This window comes from Salvelinus alpinus, chromosome 29 (assembly GCF_045679555.1).
Source record: "Salvelinus alpinus chromosome 29, SLU_Salpinus.1, whole genome shotgun sequence".
NCBI lineage: Eukaryota > Metazoa > Chordata > Actinopteri > Salmoniformes > Salmonidae > Salvelinus > Salvelinus alpinus.
In genome coordinates this window covers 36,694,600-36,713,187 of record NC_092114.1, presented here as the reverse complement: position 1 = coordinate 36,713,187, position 18,588 = coordinate 36,694,600, and the positions used below count along the sequence as shown (strand labels likewise).

Below are 18,588 nucleotides of genomic sequence, written 5' to 3'. Positions count from 1 at the left end.
CACCATTCTTGGTAAAACCCTATACTGTCATGCGTAAAAAGCCCAGGAGGGCGTCGGTTTGAGATACTGGCTCTAGTGCGGCTGGCACCAACGATGATACCACGCTCGCAGTAGGAGCGATCAATTTTCGTGAAGGGGGTGGTGAGTGTATATGGTGATTTAGCCAAAACGCCAAGTGTAGTGTTAGCGTGTGTGTTAGTCTTGAGAGAATACATGATGGAACCAATATTCAAACAACAACTATGTTAAGAGAAGATGACAATATAAAGTTTATTCTCTTTTCTATGACACTAACCAGGTAGGAGAGGGAATTACATAGAAATTGGAGTTTAGATAGTTTCATCTAGATGGACACAATCAATCTGAAAATATTTTTCACTCACTTCATTGTAGTGTTGTGTACAACAACCACAGCTTAAAGACCATTTCAAATGTATACAATTGACACCAGGAGGGAAGACCACTCACACATTTGCAACCTGATGGAAATATTTTGCACCTCCTTGTGTAGTTGCTTATTTGGTATGTCTAGCATCCATAAAATGCTGTTAGGGGAATTTCAACTGAAGACATCAACATACTTCAATTCACAAGAAGCAAAGCTTAAGTTAAGTTGGAGGCATTAAATTGGAGAAAAACACAATGATTTCTCTAGAATTCCCCTGGTCATTTTCTTTAGATTTTTTTTTACTCGAGAGTCAAGTCGATGTACATTACTGCTAAAACAATAAAAGGAGCATCCATTGCTAAATACAAATCCTAACAAAAACATGGTAGTAAAAAAATAGGTTTACGAAATATGATAAGTGGATGCTAGTTGGACATGATTATGGCGCTAGGGGGGGGGGGGGGGGGGCATGGTTCATTCCCTAAAAAAAGAATTTGGACATAGATGCAAAGTTCAGTAATAGTCCAATTCAGCATCAAAACAGATTCTGTTCCAAAATGCAGGCCTTTCAGGAACATTGATAATATTGGTTCTTCAAGTGTCTAGTTTGGTCAGTGTCGTCCATTCAAGTTTAAGATATTTGCGTTCTTCATGCACACTTGCACATACAGAAAAAGGGTTTAAAACTGCAGGTGTGTCTACGTTGCACTGATACCGATAGAATGGTCAAATCCAGATTCAGGGAAACAGTCCATTTCAAACAGTTCTCTTCATAGGCCCAACATTTTAGAGTGAGTTTGTATGCATGTGTGTCAGTGAGTAAGCAGGTTTCATATTTAAGCCCGAGGTTGTGATCACATCTAAGATTTTAGCCATGTAGTGCGAGACAGTGCACTCAGTTTACGTATGTGCGTTTATCATTACGTTTGTGTGGAGTAATAGCACTATACAAGCTTCTCTCCATGTCACCATGTTATCAGTACTGTCTCACTAAGGGGTCTGTTGAAGGAGTCCCTGCTCTCGTGCTGGAGGTCCAGGTTCACTCCATGCCCTCTGGGTCAGCCTGGGCCATGTACGCATCCAGCTCAGCGTCCAGGTTGCCCTTGGTCTTGGACATGTAGGCGTCAAGCTGGTTGTCCAGCTGCTCGCGGGTCATCCCTGGGCCACCTCCCCTGCCCCGGCCTCCTCTTACCCCCACACGACCGCGGCCACCACCCCTGCCGGCAAAGCCACCACGCCCACGCAGACCGCCTCGTCCTGGAGGCAGAGAGATGGTGGTCAACAATGCCAACCAAACCACGATAGAATCACAACGCGTTAACAAAATGGCTGCTGCACAAGTGTTCATGTAAACAAGAAACTTGAGGTAGATTGTGACATGTCAATATACAGATTTAATTCATCCCAGCTCCATACCCCTGGCTCCCACTCCTCTTCCAGCTCCTCTTCCGAAGGCACCTCCACGACCAGCAAACCCTCCTCTCTGACGCATCCCCCTACGGTGGGCCACCCGGCCTGGACCCCCTCTGCCACGCATCGGACCCATGCCTGGGGCAAGGCGATTCCCTATCACGACACAGGATGTAATAAAGGAACAGTTAACTAGCGACTTAGCTGAAGTTCGATAAGTTAGCATTTAGGAATTGAACTATCACATTTCAGTTTAAGAACAAAGTTGTCAAGTGAATACACAAACCTTCTACAAGCTTATCATTCACCCCATCTCCGCCACACCTAACGAAAACAGCTAAAGTATTCAAATTCTACAGGGGGCAAAAAAAATTTGCTTACGCAACTGTACACCATCTTGTTTTAAGTTAGCCTTGACAGACAGGGTCAAGGTGTTTGCCCAGGTATTCTCTCAAATCACCTACTTCCGTTCTAGCTAGGCATGAGGTATTCTGACGGAATAACAATTAGCGAGACTGTAAATGCACTAATATAACTTCAAATGCTACGACCAAGATTGGTAAAAAAAAAAATTGCGGAATGCCAGTTATGCAACAGATATGCGACGGCAGTGCACATTTTGTATCGGCACCATTACATAAACACGGATAAATTAAAGCCAACGTGTAGACATCAGGATTATTTAAATTAATTTCACTTGAAGTTTTACCATCACTTTAAAAATGTTTTATTCTAAATGGTTTCTAAAATCAATCCCCTCCACTAGGAGTGTGTAGAAATGGGTGTGGGGTGACTGTGTGGATAAGTAGGGACAGTGCAGCTGTTAGATCCGTCACCACATGTTCAGTAGCACAACAGTTGCCAAGATGCCGGGCCAATCAGGACAGCAGGGGGTTTATGGAGAGTGGAGTTACATGATTGAAAGCCACATTCCCTCAGGTTGAGGGGATGGATAGTAAACCAGGGGGTGAAGCCATACTTTGATTGACAGCCCCACCTGGACAGACAGCTGGGGTATTCCATTCAACTCAGCAGAGGGCATTTGTTCAAGCTAGTTTACAGATGAAATCACCCCTTAAAATAACCAAATGTGCCTTTCCCCTATGCAAAAAAGTACAAGGCCAACATAAAAGCTGTGGAAAGTATATTCCAGCCCCAGGGTAGAACATTTCAGAGAAAACATTCTTGTCGTAGTCTTTCAACAACTTAGAAAGCCAATATTTTCAGGTCTAACATAGTGATAAAATAATTTATGTTGAAAGATAATGATTAAACAATTCCACTCTGAAACATATAATTGTGTGAAATTGATTAGAATCATAAAATTATAATCTGATGATGTGTGTAGTTTTAGTCAGAATTAGATTAAACAATGTATCTGTATAGTGGAAAAACAGACTGTCTGAGCAAGGCGTAGCTTAGGATTCGAACTTGTATGTGCCTAAGAAAATACAGAAGAACAATACAACTGTGTTTGAACCGACCTGGCTGGAACTCTGAGAAATGTATGAGAACAGGGAGTACTTCAAGGTTTCCCTAATCTCGGGGGAATGGAACTGTCGGCTGGGTAGTGATACACAGTGGTGAGAACTACGGAGAAGGATAAAAACTCACCTACTGTTTGTGTGTATGTATGTGCGTAGGATACCTACTGCTTGTGTGGAAGTATGTGCGCAGCTATAAAATGGATGTCTTTGTATAATGGACTTCAGAACGTTCTCTGAACAAACTGTACTAACCTTTTGCATAAAGCTGAGTCTTTGTCTAATTATTATTATACCCATGGTACAAACCTCGGGGATTGGTCAAAGCTATTGATTGATAGTTATTATCATTGGGATTGAAAATTCTCATGACACATAGTACCAAAATATCAATCCAAGTAGGCTTTGCTGTGTGGTATCAAATGCTCACCTCTCAGAGCCATAGCTCCCCTCAGGGCTCCTCCTCTGCCGCGGCCTCGCAGACCTCCTCTGGTTATCCCCCGCATCCCTCCAATGGAAAATCCCCGGCCTCCAGCACCCCCCCGCATCAAGGCCCCGATGGGCCGGCCCAGCCTGGCCTGGATGTTGCTCTTCCCCAGGCGTTGCTTCAGGCTCTGGGAGGGTTAGGTGGAAGATTGATATCAAGTGGCAGGGATAGGGAGGTGGTGAAGAACTCAGCATTTATGTGATCTGTATATTAACCTTTGCTCTACGGTCCCCTCTCTTACCAGGTCTGCGTCAAGCATTTCAAGTTCCTAATATATTGTGATTTCAAGTGTAAAGCCTTTTTCCCGTTACACTTATATAGAACATGGCCTGTTTCCGGTGTCCCATTCCACTCTCCTTCTCACCCGTTTAGTGCTTCAGATGTCTCCCCATTTGTTCCTTTCTCAATTCACCTTTCTTCGAGTAAGGTGAGGAATTGCAGAAAGACTAAATGAGATGGAGCACCTTATCTCACCTGCTTGTGGTGCAGGGCGGCCTGCACAGAGGGTCTGTTCTCCATCTGCTGGGCAAGGCGCCGGTTCCGGGCGCTGGCCATGTGTTGCTGCTGCATGGTGGCTCGCACACTCACCGCTGTCGGCGCCTTGTTCTTCAGCATGGTAGTGAAGCTTTGGAGGGGAGGGGGAGCGGGACAGAAGGGGGAAGAGGAGGGAAAGAGAGGATACGGAGGGGGAGGGAGGGTTCCAAATCAAGTCATTTCTCATACCATGGACACGGCCACAGGAGCTGTGGTATGTGTTATGAATGCCCCACTTGTTGGCACCTCACTCTCTTTGTTTCTCTCTCTCATTGTTAAGTATTTGACAACCCAAAATGTCTTCTGGAAGCAATTCAGCACATTTTAGGTTAAAGTAAAACAAAGTAGAAAGATGGATGAAAAGGCAGTAGAAGAAACACTGGAACAGATTGGAAGACAAGAATGAGAAAGGCAGGAGAGAAAATGGAGAGAACAGAAAGAGGATGTCAAGAGAGGAGAGTGATTGCCACTTACAGGCCTCCCGCCACCTTGTTTTGATGTCATCCGCCTGCGAAAAAGGCCTGGCGGAGGTTGGAGGCCCAGGACTGGAGGGGTATCTGGCAACCCAGCCACTTACAGCCCGGACCGTGCCTTGTGCTCACACCACACATGAGAATAGAAGGGGGAGAGAGAATAGAAAGGGGGGGGTTGGTCACGTCCGGGCTAGGACTGGGCACCTAGTCTTATAGAAAGACTTCAGAGCACAGAGAACTGAAAATTAAAGTGGTAGCAAAGAAGAGAGGAAGAGGAGACAAATGGCTAAACAAAGTCATTTAATTGAGAGAGAGTTGTGTGTGTAGAGAGGGTGGGAGAGGAGCGGGAGGGTGCTTTGGCGCACCCTCCCCTTTCATTGGTTTGGTCTCTCCTCTCCCATACCATACGTACAGTATATTTTGGGTTGTGTGACACACAGAGAGGAGTGCCCGGGCATATCAGGAGTGCGGCCTGTGCCCATTCTAGGGCAGTCGCCTTACCAAGCATCACCGTTACCCTCTCTCCTTGGGTCTAAGTGTGCGCTGCTCACACAAAAGGTTGGCCCGGAGCACCATGTTTGCACTCCAAACCCTGTTTGTTAAACTTTTTGTCAGCAAATGCTGAATACGGCATGCATTTTGAGTGAGCGGCGCACACGTTGGCCCTGGGCAGTCTAGCGTCCATGTCTGGTCAGGTCCCCAACAGTGGCCTTCCGTAGTAGAGCACACTAGGGCCGTCTGTACCACTGTTTCGCCCCGCTTAGTGCTGTCAGGGTGCGTAGCGCGTCTCACCGCTCATTCAGGGACTGCTTGGTGGTGCTTTTCAGCACAACTTTTTGGGAGGAGGGAGCACTCATTTTGACTTCACTGGAACTCCTTGGAACAAGCAACAGACAAGAGAGGGAGGGATAGATAAAATTGGGATGTGCCAGGGGAGGGTGTAAAGGGAGGGAGGGTGTAAAGGGAGAGGGGACTGGTTAGAAAAAATTCACAAGCAAGGAGATGGAAATACAACCGTGTTGGCCATTTCATCTGTGCATAACTAACTAGTTGTATAATAATTAATTATATTTAGCTGGCAAAATGGTTACCGTAGTTTGTAAATCGCTAGCGTTGGCATCCAAATGGTTAGTTAGCATTAACCAATAATTGGATGCATCATTTTAATTAAGAAAAATACACAAAAGGTCCACGCCACGGGCTCGAATTAAACATTTCTTGGACATTGCAAGTACATCATAACGTTACACGTCCAGTTAATAAGAAAGAAAATGTACCACATGCGTTGACTTCACTGCTTTTGAATGACAAACGATAGACTGGACATCTACAAAAACGATAGTAACTAGTCGCGGTAGTTAACTAGCTATAAGCAGCCTGTAAGCAACAACAAAAAATGAACCTGCAGTGCGAGCTAAAGTTGGGCTGGCGTCCCTAACGAGTCTGAATATTAGTCAACGTAAATAACGTTAGCTAGCTAACTAGCTATAAACAATTTTTTAAAGTAAACATTGTCTGAAACAAGTTCAGTAGACAATTGGTAGAAACTTACTTTGATCGGTGCTTGTTATGTCAATACTCGTTTCACTTGGCTAGCAAGCTAACTACTAGCTGTGCTAGTTATCTTCGTTAACTTGAGCGATGAACCAGTTACGAGTTAGCTAGCAGCTAAACTAGTTGCAGCCGAAAGATCTGGATCCACTTCTCACTTTATGTTTTCTTTCGCCTTGCTCTTTCGGATAATATTAAAATACGAACTATCCTAGCTACCTACAATGATTAAAACAGTACCGTTATTTGATTATTATATATTTTTTTGAAACTGAGAACAGCCTGTTCTCCCTATCTCCCTTCCTTACAAAATGGTGCTAACTGACGGAAAATGGAGAGGTTTTATAGCTACGTCACATAGTTACTTCCTGGAGTGGTTTACGTTTGTTGTTGTCACTGTTTCCGGAAGAGAAATGGCTGCCGCTCTAGCTGTAGTGGAGACACCGTCCGGGAAAGATGCAATTGCAGAAGGACTGCTTGACCTCTTAAAACCAGCTGTCCAGCAGCTTGATCTTCATGTACACTCAGTGAGGTGGGTAGCTAGTAGCACGATATGTGCTTCGACTTCAAATGTGCTCGCTAGATACCGCTCCATTCACAGCTAGCTAGCTTGCTATCAAATATGATGCGTTCAAGACAACTGGGAACACCAAAAAACATGGTCAAATCATGACGTGGGTGATGTTTAGGTTTAAAAGTCCGTGTTCTAGAAAGGCCCGGGTTCCCAGTTGTTGTGAACGCGGAAATAAGCTAACCCCATCGTCATGACAGTCCCGCGATGCAGCACTTTCTCGTCCCTAGTAATGTCGCGTTCATATGCCAGTCGGAACTAGGAACTCGGAAATGTCCTACTAGGTAACGGTTGAACGCAGCAGGTGTAGAGAAATAATAATGTCGTCTTTTTGTAGGCATTAACTCCGCCATGGTGTGTTGGACAATGCCTATGGAGAAAATTAATGGCGTTTTTGGATAAACGCCAAAAATAAGGTCTGTGCTAAAACTGCTTAGGAGATTTTATACGTTTTTGTTATATGATAATCTTCAACAGCTAACGCCACATTTTTGAGAATTTGTAATAAAAAAAGTACATTAAGCACAAAGGCTTCATCATTCATAAAGGTCATGCTAACTGACTTACCTCATAGAACAAAATGCATTATTCCAAAACCCTATTATTTCCCCATTATTTTTCCCATAGTGATGGTTGAACGAACCAGAGGTAACTCATTCTGGGTTTTAGGACTACAAGCTAGTAAGCTCTATAACTACAACCAGTTAACAAGTCAGAGTTTCCTAGTTCCGACTAATACGTGAATGCAGCGTTAGATATCAGGGACAGAGATTACCTAAAAAACATGCCGCTTCGATATAGTTTCAAGTTTTATTAGTTGTATGTACGGGATACACATGGTACACACCAGCCAACAAAATGCTTATGTGACCCCTCTTTCTTCAGGCAGCTTTGTTATGACTTTAACTAAGCACGTACTGATAGAGAGAGAATACCTGGGTTATATCAGGGTGGGCATATATTTAAGTACCAGTAAGTTTGGAAACACCTACTCATTCCAGAGTTTTTAAAATGTTTTACTATTTTCTACATTGTAATAGTGAAGAGATCAAAACTATGAAATAACATGTATGGAATCATGTATTAACCAAAGAAGTGTTAAACAAATCAAAATATATTTTAGATTCTTCAAAGTAGCCACCCTTTGCCTTGATGACAGCTTTGCACACGCTTGGCATTATCTCAACCAGCTTCACTTGGAATGCTTTTCCAACTGTCTTGAAGGAGTTCCCACATATGCTGAGCACCTGTTGGCTGCTTTTCCCTCACCCTGTGCTCCAACTCATCCCAAACCAACTCAATTGGGTTGAGGTAGGGTGATTGTGGAGCCAGGTCATCTGATGCAGCACTCCATCACTCTCCTTCTTGGTCAAATAGCCCTTACACAGCCTGGAGGGGTGTTGGGTCATTGTCCTGTTGAAAACAAATGATAGTCCCACTAAGCGCAAACCAGATGGGATGGGGTATCGCTGCAGAATGCTGTGGTAGCCATGCTAGTTAAGTGTGCCTTGAATTCTAAATAAACGAGACCGTGTCACCAGCAAAGCACCATCACACCTCCTCCTCCATGCTTCACGGTGGGAACCACACATGCAGAGATCATCCGTTCACTTACTCCGTGTCTCACAAAGACACAGCGGTTGGAACCAAAAAGCTCAAATTTGGACTCATCAGACCGAAGGACAGATTTCCACTGGTCTAATGTCCATTGCTCGTGTTTCTTGGCCCAAGCAAGTCTTCTTCTTATTGGTGTAATTTAGTAGTTGTTTCTTTGCAGCAATTTGACCATGAAGGCTTGATTCACACAGTCTCCTCTGAACAGTTGATGTTGAGATGTGTCTGTTACATGAACTCTGAAGCATTTAATTGGGCTGCAATTTCTGAGGCTGGTAAATCTAATGAATTTATCCCCTAGAGCAGAAGTAACTTTGGGTCTTCCTTTCCTGTGGTGGTCCTCATGAGAGTCAATTTCATCATAGTGCTTCATGGTTTTTGTGACTGCAATTGAAGAAACGTTCTTAAAATTTTCCTCATTGACTGACCTTCATGTTTTAAAGGATCTGACCCTTTTTTCAATGTTCGCCTAAAAAAATGCCTGAAGTAAGGATATGCATATTCTTGATACCATTTGAAAGGAAACACTTTGAAGTTTGTGGAAATGTGAAATTAATGTCTGAGAATAAGACATTAGATCTGGTAAAAGATACAAAAATACATTTGTTTAATTTTTTATCATCTTTGAAATGCAAGAGAAAGGCCATAATATAATATTGCAGTTTAGGCACAATTTGGATTTTGGCCACTAGGTGGTAGCAATGTATGTGCAAAGTGTCAGACAGATCCAGTGAAGCAAGTCCGCCCAAATGTGCCGAATTGGTGAATTGATACATTTAAGTACATAACTATAGAGAACATACATGATTCGTTATTCTACAATGTAGAAAATAGTAAAAATAAAGAAAAACCCTGTAGGCCTACAGGACACTGTGTATTACCATGAGTCAGTATGCCCATGAATGATACAGGGGTAAGATATACCATGAGACTATATGTACCATGTATAGAATAATGCTGTGCCTCCACCTAATAAGCAATAAGACATGAAAGGTTAGAATTAGCTTATTAGGAAACTACGTGATACACCCACACAGTGACAAACACAATAACCTTTTTCCTCCACATTAGTAGAATTTATTCAAACTAAAGATAATGGTCAAAAATAAATTAGAATGTAAAAAAATCAAGACATAGCAATTATCACAAAGAACAATGAGCCACGGAGGACCACAGAATAATACTGGACCTAATAAAACCCTGAGAGAAATTGTAAACTGGTATAATATTAAAACCTCAAAATGAGAAAATTATTTGAATAAGATTCATTAAAAAAATCAACTGTATTGCAATTTTACAAATATATATATTTACATCTTAGTCATTTAGCAGACAGTCTTATTCAGAGTGACTTAGAGTAGGGAGTGCATACATTTTCATACTGGCCCCCCGTGGGAGTTGAACTCACAAAGTGAGCCACATGGGCTTTAAAAAATATGGATCAAACCCTGTAAACAGCTGAAACCCGGGGGAAAATATACTGTAGCTAAAGTTACTTTCCAAACCTAGAACCCTAGTATGCTGAAGCTAGTTTGAAACTAGTACCAGAATATATACCTAAAAGCTGGTAGATGGTAAAGTAAAAAAAAAAAAAAAAAAAGTTTTATAAACAATAAAAACCTTGGGGTGCCCTGAAAATAATATTAATAAGTTTGGCCCTTGTCCTTGGACACAGAGGGGTTAAACATTCAAGTTACCATCCATCCAGTGAAGAGAGGGGAACCGGACAGGGGGAGCGTAGGTAACCGGCATCCGTCAACGAGAGGGCCAGGCCCTCCACAGGATTTAACAGGTGAAAAAACAACTGGGGAGCTCCATCGGTGCCGAGAGAGAACTTGCACAACAACTGCAGGAAGCCGGTGATGATGTAGTGGTAGGATCAATAGGATCCTGCTGGTAGAGTAGCTAGCTGCTTAGGTAGCTGTACCGACTAGCTTGGCTAGCCAGCATGTCGTTCGACTGTCCCTCGAGGATGATGACCAATCCGGTGAACCACAAAATTAAACAATAATAGTGATTGAAAAGGAACTGGCTACACTCATACTGACCCTAACTATTAAACAAAAAGCTAATTGAACAATAAACTTCGGTGTCTCAACACTCTAGCGAAATCCGTCGTTGTTCCCCAAGATCACCTCAGTCCTACTCCCGTGTACCCGCCCAATCTACTTCATGCCACACCTTACATGGACAGTTCTGTACGGGGACGCAGGCAGTTCCAGAACACAGACATGACTATTGCCACACATAATAAATTAAATCCAGTCTTTAAAGGGTGTTACAATTCCAATTACTTGCAGGTTCCTTCTCGAAATGCAACAACAATAAGAAATGATAAAATATAAGAATGCAAACATAAAGGAAATGGCTCAGTAGAATAGAAAAATATTTGAGCATATGTATAATAAAGGAAGGCACAATTTAAATTCCAATATTTGGGTACGGGGAATTTGGGGACAAGTGTTGAAATTGTACAGTATTTAGCAATTATAATAAGAGTCTGGTTGTAACATTTGTGTTGTGTGGCTGTGTGCGTGATAGAGTGCATGTGTGCTAAGGTGCAGAGAATCAGAGCAGGTGGTCAGTCCAGTTCAAGTGTTCAGCAGTCTAATGGCTTGTAGATAGGAACTGTCTCTGAGCCTTTTGGTATCAGACCTCATGTTCCGACACCGTCCGCCTGACGGTATGGGAGTGAACAGCTCGTGGCTGGGGTGTGTGGGGTCCTTGACGATGCTGCAGGCCTTCCTCAGGCACAGTTTTGAGTAAATGTCCTGGATGGGTGGGAGCATGGTCCCAGTGATGTACTGGGCTGTCTTCACCACCCGCTGGAGGGCTTTGCGGTCGTGGATGGAGCAATTCCTGTACCAGGCCATGATACAACCGGTCAGGACGCTCTCGAGGGTGCACTGGTAGTATTTGGAGAGATTCCGGGATGGCATGCCGAATTTCTTTAGCCGCCTTAGGAAGTAGAGACGCTGTTGCGCCCTCTTGACAAGAGTGGTGGTGTTGTTGGTCCATGTCAAGTGCTCGGTGATGTGGATGCAGAAGAACTTAAAACTGCTGACTCTCTGTACTGCAGTCCCGTTCTTGTGGATCGGGGCATGTTCCCTCCTCTGCTTCCTGAAGTCAACAATGAAATCCTTTGTTTTGCTGACGTTGAGGGAGTGGTTGTTGTCCTGGCACCAGAATGCCAGTTCACTTACCTCCTCCCTATAGGCTGACTTTAAGAGTCAGTGTGGAGGTGTTGTTACCAATCCTCACGGCCTGTGGTCTGTCCGTCAGGAAGTCCAGGATCCAGTTGCAGAGGGTGGTGTTCAGACCCCGGGCTCTGAGGTTGGTGTCGAACTTGGAGGGAACAATAGTGTTGAATGCTGAACTGTAGTCACTGAACGGCATTCTCACATAGGTGTTCCTCTTGTCCAGATGTGTTACAGCTGTGTGAATAGCAATGGAAATGGCATCTTCCGTGGATCTGTTGGAGCGGTAGGCAAATTGGAGTGGGTCCAGTGTACGTGGCATGTTGGCCTTGATGTGGCCATGATCAGCCCCTTGAAGCACTTCATGATGACCGGGGTGTGTGCGACAGGGCGATAGTCATGTCGCCTTGTTTTTCTTGGGCACTGGGATGATGGTGGTCTCCTTGAAGCAGGTGGGGAATACAACCTGGGAGAGGAAGAGGTTGAAGATGTCCGAGAAGACTCCCACCAGCTTTTCAGCACACACTCTGAGGAAGCGGCCGGGGATGCCATTTGGACCGGCGGCTTTGTGAGTTTTCACTCTTCAGAGTTTTCTCGGAGAGCAAAAGCACCTGGTCCTCCGAAGCAGTGAGAGTCTTCCTGAATGGCTCGGTATTGTCTGCCTCAAAGCGAGTATAGAATGTGTTAAGCTCGTCTGGGAGGGAGGTTTAAGTGGGCACTACACAGCTGGATTTGCCTTTCTAGTCCGTAATAGTATATAATCCTTCCCACATGCGTTGCGAGTCTGAGTTGTCGGACATAAATTCAAGTTTGAGTCTGTGTTGTCTTTTTGCTTCCCTAATGGATTTGTGGAGCTCGTACCTGCTTGCCCTGTGCATGTTGTACGCCATGGAGTCATTGGGGTTCGTTCTGCTGGCATTGAATGCTGCAGTACGGGCTCTCAGCATGGTACGGATATCTCCGTTCATCCAGGGATTTTGGTTGGGGTATGTCCGGATTGTTGTTGTGGATACAACATCATCAACACATTTCCTAATGAAGCCTGTGACTGACAATGTATATTCCTTAACGTTGATGGATGAGTCTTGGGTGATTCATCTTTGAACATATTCCAATCAGTATACTCAAAAACAGTCCTGCAGCATTGAGTCGGCCTCCTGTGTCCAGTGCCTCACTATTCTCTGTGTTGGTGGCTCAGCTACAACTTTTTCTTAGCAAGTTAAGAGAACTTACGTAGCAGGTAAGGAGAATTAGGTTAGGAAAGGGGTTAGGGTTAGAGAAAATGCTCTCCTAACCTGCAACGAAAAGTCACTTGTATTGAAGAGGTGTGTTTTTAGGGAGGGACATTCTGAATGTCTCCTTTCCTCATTACTTTGTTACTTGCTGTAGCCCAAGTAGGCCTATGCTACAGATGTCAATGTAGTCTGCTGTAACCACTCTTTGTCTGTTGTTGTAGCAATGATTGTTACTTTACTATTTTTCTCTATGAATAATGCTATTGTGTTTTCTTGTTATAGGGAAAGCCAGGTGGAACTACGAGAACACATAGACAATCTAGCCACAGGTAAAATTATTTACTTTTACATGCTTATTATTCCTTCCTGGGGGAACAGGGAAGTGGAGTGGTGCCCGGTTAATGCACTTGACCCTGTGAAAGAAAGCCCATAGCCAAGCCCATGAAAACCACTGTGTGAGACAGGCAGATGCTGCTGTGATGTGACCAGTACAACCACAGATTTTGACGCTCGTGTAAGGCTTCTACAAGCTCATGTGCTGCCTGGGGGTAATTCAATTGAAAGAGGTATATCCTTTATTCAGAACCTGTGATTTGCATGAGATCATAATTTTATTTTTATTTTTATTATATACAGAATCAATCCTACAGTTGAAGGTATGAATGAGACCTGAATACCTTACCAAAATGGCTGCTGTCTTTTATCAATTTTCTTTATGGTCAGCCAAACCATCCTGTCAGTCATCCTCAGCTCATCCCTTCATTTTTAGAGCTGTGCAGGATAAATGAGCACCAGAAGGTGGTGCTAGACCTGGACCCCTATGTGAAAAAGCTGCTGAATGCGAGACGCAGGGTGGTGCTGGTCAACAACATACTACAGAATGCTCAGGTCAGTGGCTCAAAGCAAGAGTTTGGATGCTTTCTTTCTTATTTGCCTGTGCTGTTTTGTGGGCCTTCTTTTACTCCTGTCATTTTACCTAACACAATTTGTGTCTCTGTGTCTAATTCATTGTTTTAGTGTTCATCCCGTGTGTCTATCTATACATTAAATATGTGGATGAAATGTGTATTTGTTCAATTCCAATGGGTTTGGCAATTCTGCTTTGTCTGTGCATTTTGCATTCATGCAGCTCTGCTAGCTACTTGGGTGCAGTGGCGATTTTATCATGTAAATCTTGGCGGGAAAAAGAAAAAGTGGGATGCATGCCAGCAAAGCCACTAAACAATACATGAATTGATCTATAACGGTGACAAACGGTGCCCACAAACCTACATAAAGATGTCCCAACAGCAGTCCCAACACATTACCACTGCTACTCCTGGCTTTCAGCGGAGACTTATCTGGCAGCAAAACAGTTCATTCAGCCTCATTTACATAACTGATATGGCTGACTTGCTTAAACAAATGTGGTTTCTAATGACAATTGAGATGTACAAACTATGGCATAAGGGGACGACAAGCGGATTAAAGGCAATCCGTAATTTTGATTAAGACATTAATGAGCTAGCTAGGACGGACGTAGTCAATATAACTCTTTTTTTTTAGCACTTTTGAAATGTACAGCGACAGAATTCAGAACATGGGCCGTTCTTACAGTGTTCTCACTGTACACCAAGTCAGAACCGTAGGATAAATAAAGGGGGCATATAAGCAGACAATGAAAGCTCTTACAATATTCAATGATTACATTTCTCTAAAACAGGTTATAGGCTGGCTACATGTGTACCACCAATTTAGAACAGTAGGCAAAGTTAAGAGGGGTAAATATACCAAATTATTAGGGTGAGGCACATGTGCTACTAACAGCTTACTACACAACATACACTTAGTATTACTTTCTTAGCTACAGTATACATATCTCCCTGGCATACTACATCATTCATGCAGCAGCGTACAATACATTTTTGGACTCACCTTGTTGTGCTGTGCTCACTTGAACAGGAAGGTGGTGAGCGGTTCTTTGTGGGCAAATTTTGTCATCAAAGTCGGGTATTCTATGGATTTATGGTGCTTTCAAAACAACTGGGAACTCAGGGGGAAAAAACAAGGTTGAATCATGATGATGTCATTGATCTTCAGGCCGTAGCTCTAGAAAGAGGCCAGATTTACAATTCCTAGTTGGATGACAGTTCAAAACGTATTTTTCCAGTCAGAGCTCATTTATTCCCGACTTCCCAGTTGTTTTGAACTCACTGAAGTCAAGTTTTCGCAGTTCCGAGTTAACAGTTATTTTGAGCGCGGCACAAATCATGCTTCATTGACAGTATGGACAATGTTGAATGTTAATCATTTTAAACTTGGAAAAGAGCCCCTTAATCCCAAATTTGGGACCACACAGTCACTGTCACCGATTCCTTCCAAACCACACATTTTTTTAATTTGCGATTTCCAACTTGTTGTGTAATGTTTATGTCCAATGGCCGATGAGCAGCGATATGTTTTATCTATAATTTCTCTTCATTTTTTCACTTCATATGACAAGGATTTGCCAGTAGATTGTCGACTTGATTCATGATGACTGCTAGCTAAGATTTTGAAAGTATGATTTTGACAGTCCACTCAAAGCTACTGTAGATATGTGACTTGATGTCATTTTATCTGTGGCCAATGACCTTGAGCCTTCTTGGATGGGCACTTCTAATGTAACTATGGCAGCACCCAAAGGGTAGAATTTGAGGTCTACCCTTAGACTTGGCAGTGACGTAGTGTCCCCATGAGTGACAGAACACTGAGCCAATCACAGCGCAACGCTTCATATTTTCTGCTGGCTTGCCCCACCACCACAGAAAGCACTGAGCTAGGCTGAAACACCTGCATTTTGGAGCTGCCTTACTCAAGAAAACAAAAGAGACCATGTTTGTATGCGGCTTTATTAACTAAATTATATATATTTTTTTACATTGTTTGCAAATTGATATGTGACACGTATTAATGCCAAAATAACATGCAAAACAGGCAAGCCCAAAACATTTTTTATTTTATTTTAGCTAAAAATGTGGGGTTCAGGCCCTGAATGATGTGTCGCCACTGCTCAGGTGGTATATTATTTCAAGCTACTGACTTTCAACGTTCAATGCTCACTTAAATATCACTCACTCTTTCTCCCTCACTAGGAACGGCTGCGACGGCTCAATCACAACGTCGCCAAGGAGACTGCGCGTCGAAAGACCATGCTGGAGACCTCTGGAGCGTTCACTCCTCGGTCGCCTAGTAAACCATGACCACAGCCCCACTCCTCAGCCTGGAAAACAACACAACTTGTCTGCCTTCCTCCTGGACTTAATAAAGTTTTCACATTCAACTTTCCACTGGGGTTGGGCGGTATCCAGATTTTCATACCTTCATACCGTTCCTGTACAATACCGGGGTATACGGGATTACCGTCAGTGTGCACAAGGGGCGCTATTTATTTTCAAATGTAAAAAGTGATATATATATATATATTGGGGGTGTTGGGGTCCCAACAAATGATAACAAATTACTAGTGAATTCCCATAGCGGATGCTAGCTAAATGCTAACAAGCGCAAGCGAACATAAATGAATTGCAAGGACAGATAACCATCTCAAAAGGCTACTCACAGTTTGCTGTAGTACAAAACAAATATTCAATAGCAGGGATCTTGATCCAGTAGGGATTGATTGTCTTTGCTGTAACCGAGAAGCTTGATCTAGCTGCATAGCTGGAGCCCTGAGATGGTGATAATTTATTTAGCACATCATAGATGGTTAATTTATATTTATAAGCAGTGGCATAGCAGACGGTACTGAAAATCATACCATCTGTATTTCAAAATGTCCCGGAATACGGTATGTTGCCCAAGCCTACGCTGTGAGAGTGGGTGGAATATTTATTTCCATTCTCACAGACTAAGGCTATGCTCATTTTACCTGCTGAAACGCCGACCTCACCTCTGCTTTGTGCTAATGTATCAACGTGTACATATCTTGTATAGTCATAAATTATTAATTTACAATAAGCCAAAAGCAATTAGAAGCAGGAATGCTTTGCTTCAGAAACGGACACAACCTGATACAATGTTAAGAGTGTGCAAGCTAAAATTAGAATTGCAAATAAAAATAAAAATCATTTGAAAGCGATCTGAAGTCATGCTTTTCACCATTGCATATATGTACAGCTTTGCTATGGCCACAGGAGGGCATGGTTCATCCTTAACACACGACACTGTTTGACTAAGGTTTGCCAATCAATCACTTGTCACACTATTTTTCACGTAGTTCATGAAAATTAATTTAACAATGCATTTAATATGTTCAGACATTGCAACTCAAATATGATTAAGTGTAGAACCATGGGTGGCTGGTTATCCTCAAGTTATGCAAGGAAATATGAGTTATATGCTTTGGGCGTACAGATTTTTACGAACCTCTTTCCAGAATATGTGAATGGATGCCTCTTCATTCCATTCAAAGCTATGCCCACAGATATGTAATTGATGGAACAGGTTCATCTGAAGGGTGATGTATTTTTTTGTCACTATGGACTCAGTAACTAGACCCGGCAATACAATATAATGCAGAAAAAAAAGATGCAAGGAATGTTTGGTAACAGCCGTCACTGTTTCACGCTTCTAGCAGCAGCTGATATGCACCGCTGCCTGGTACGGTTTGTCAAAACTTTTTTCTTGATGTCAAATCGAATTTTATTGGTTGCATACACATATTTTGCTCATGTTATCGCAGGTGCAGCGAAGTGCTTATGTTTCTAGCTCCGACAGTGTAGTAATACCTAATAGTACAAAACAACATGTTAGTGACAACGTCTGCACTTAGTAGATGCAATTGAATAAAACAGAACCATTACCATTTTCCGATCCTTTATATTATGAATTGTGCAAATACTCTGTTAGTGCATACATTGTAGTTTAAGGAAACGGTCTTAGTACTACTGTCACGACATTGTCGTATTGTGTGTGTATAGACAATCAGAGAAAGTCCTTAACATTATTTGTGTTAAAGCGGAGTGGTCAGACAACACAAAGAAATGTGTTATAGTAGCCAAATATTTACTCTGAAGTTTTACGCAAACACATTTCATCGTTCAAGATGACAGATCAGTATCAACGTTTAAGATGAATGGTGGCAAGTCAGTATTCTTACTAGCAACTGTTTTCAAGCATTTTAACAGTAAACTTCAACGACACCTTTGAAAAATTTGATTTTTTAGGGATTGCTCTGTAATTCAAATTTCTGCTCTGTAATTTTAATCACAATTCTCAACTAACACCATCTTTCTCACAAACAAACCTTATGTTTATGTGAATATACTGAACTTAAATATGTTTCATGTGTTTTCATGCAAAGAAAGACAGCGCTGTAGGAAACTTAGCTCTGACCTACACTCACCAGCCAGTTTATTAGGTACACCACCCCATTCACGAATATGGATCGCTCCTACAGACAGTGAGTCACATGGCTGTGGCTTGCTATATAAAGCAGGCAGACAGGCATTGAGGCATTCAGTTACTGTTTAATTGAATGTTAGAATGGGCAAAACAAGGGACCTAAGCAACTTTGACCGTGATATGATCATCGGTGCCTTGCGTGCCGGATCCAGTATCTCAGAAACGGCCGCCCTCCTGGGCTTTTCAAGCATGACAGTGTGTACAGTTTACTGAGAATGAA

At 42.8% G+C, this 18,588-nt stretch overlaps 2 protein-coding genes across 4 annotated transcripts; one reads left to right on the top strand and one right to left on the bottom strand.

Annotated features, from left to right (window-relative positions):
- Positions 1–245: 245 nt before the first annotated feature.
- LOC139558626 (chromatin target of PRMT1 protein-like) lies at positions 246–6,655 on the bottom strand. 3 transcript variants are annotated; one of them, XM_071373873.1, is made up of 6 exons: positions 6,329–6,655; positions 4,778–5,652; positions 4,244–4,394; positions 3,713–3,896; positions 1,805–1,954; positions 246–1,645 (listed from the first exon to the last, which is right to left on the bottom strand). In XM_071373873.1, the coding sequence occupies exons 3-6, from the start codon at positions 4,382–4,384 to the stop codon at positions 1,428–1,430; spliced, it is 693 nt and encodes a 230-aa protein (XP_071229974.1). In that variant the 5' UTR covers positions 4,385–4,394; positions 4,778–5,652; positions 6,329–6,655; the 3' UTR covers positions 246–1,427. The 3 variants fall into 3 exon arrangements, with proteins under 3 accessions (XP_071229974.1, XP_071229975.1, XP_071229973.1); XM_071373874.1 differs by having other exon boundaries at positions 5,278–5,652; XM_071373872.1 differs by having other exon boundaries at positions 5,569–5,652.
- An 18-nt stretch (positions 6,656–6,673) lies between these two features.
- LOC139558627 (SNARE-associated protein Snapin-like) lies at positions 6,674–17,043 on the top strand. Its single transcript, XM_071373875.1, has 4 exons — positions 6,674–6,859; positions 13,227–13,273; positions 13,714–13,832; positions 16,058–17,043. Exons 1-4 carry the CDS (start codon positions 6,741–6,743, stop codon positions 16,163–16,165), a joined length of 393 nt encoding a protein of 130 aa, XP_071229976.1. The 5' UTR covers positions 6,674–6,740; the 3' UTR covers positions 16,166–17,043.
- Positions 17,044–18,588: the final 1,545 nt, after the last annotated feature.

Coding starts and splice junctions, on each gene's coding strand:
- LOC139558627 (XM_071373875.1), top strand. CDS start 6,741: ATGGCTGCCGCTCTAGCTGTAGTGGAGACACCGTCCGGGAAAGATGCA. Junction 6,860..13,226: donor CTTCATGTACACTCAGTGAG/GTGGGTAGCTAG, acceptor TTCTTGTTATAG/GGAAAGCCAGGTGGAACTAC. Junction 13,274..13,713: donor CATAGACAATCTAGCCACAG/GTAAAATTATTT, acceptor CTTCATTTTTAG/AGCTGTGCAGGATAAATGAG.
- LOC139558626 (XM_071373872.1), bottom strand. CDS start 5,633: ATGAGTGCTCCCTCCTCCCAAAAAGTTGTGCTGAAAAGCACCACCAAG. Junction 3,897..4,243: donor CCGCCCTGCACCACAAGCAG/GTGAGATAAGGT, acceptor TAACCCTCCCAG/AGCCTGAAGCAACGCCTGGG. Junction 1,646..1,804: donor AAGAGGAGTGGGAGCCAGGG/GTATGGAGCTGG, acceptor CTCTGCCTCCAG/GACGAGGCGGTCTGCGTGGG.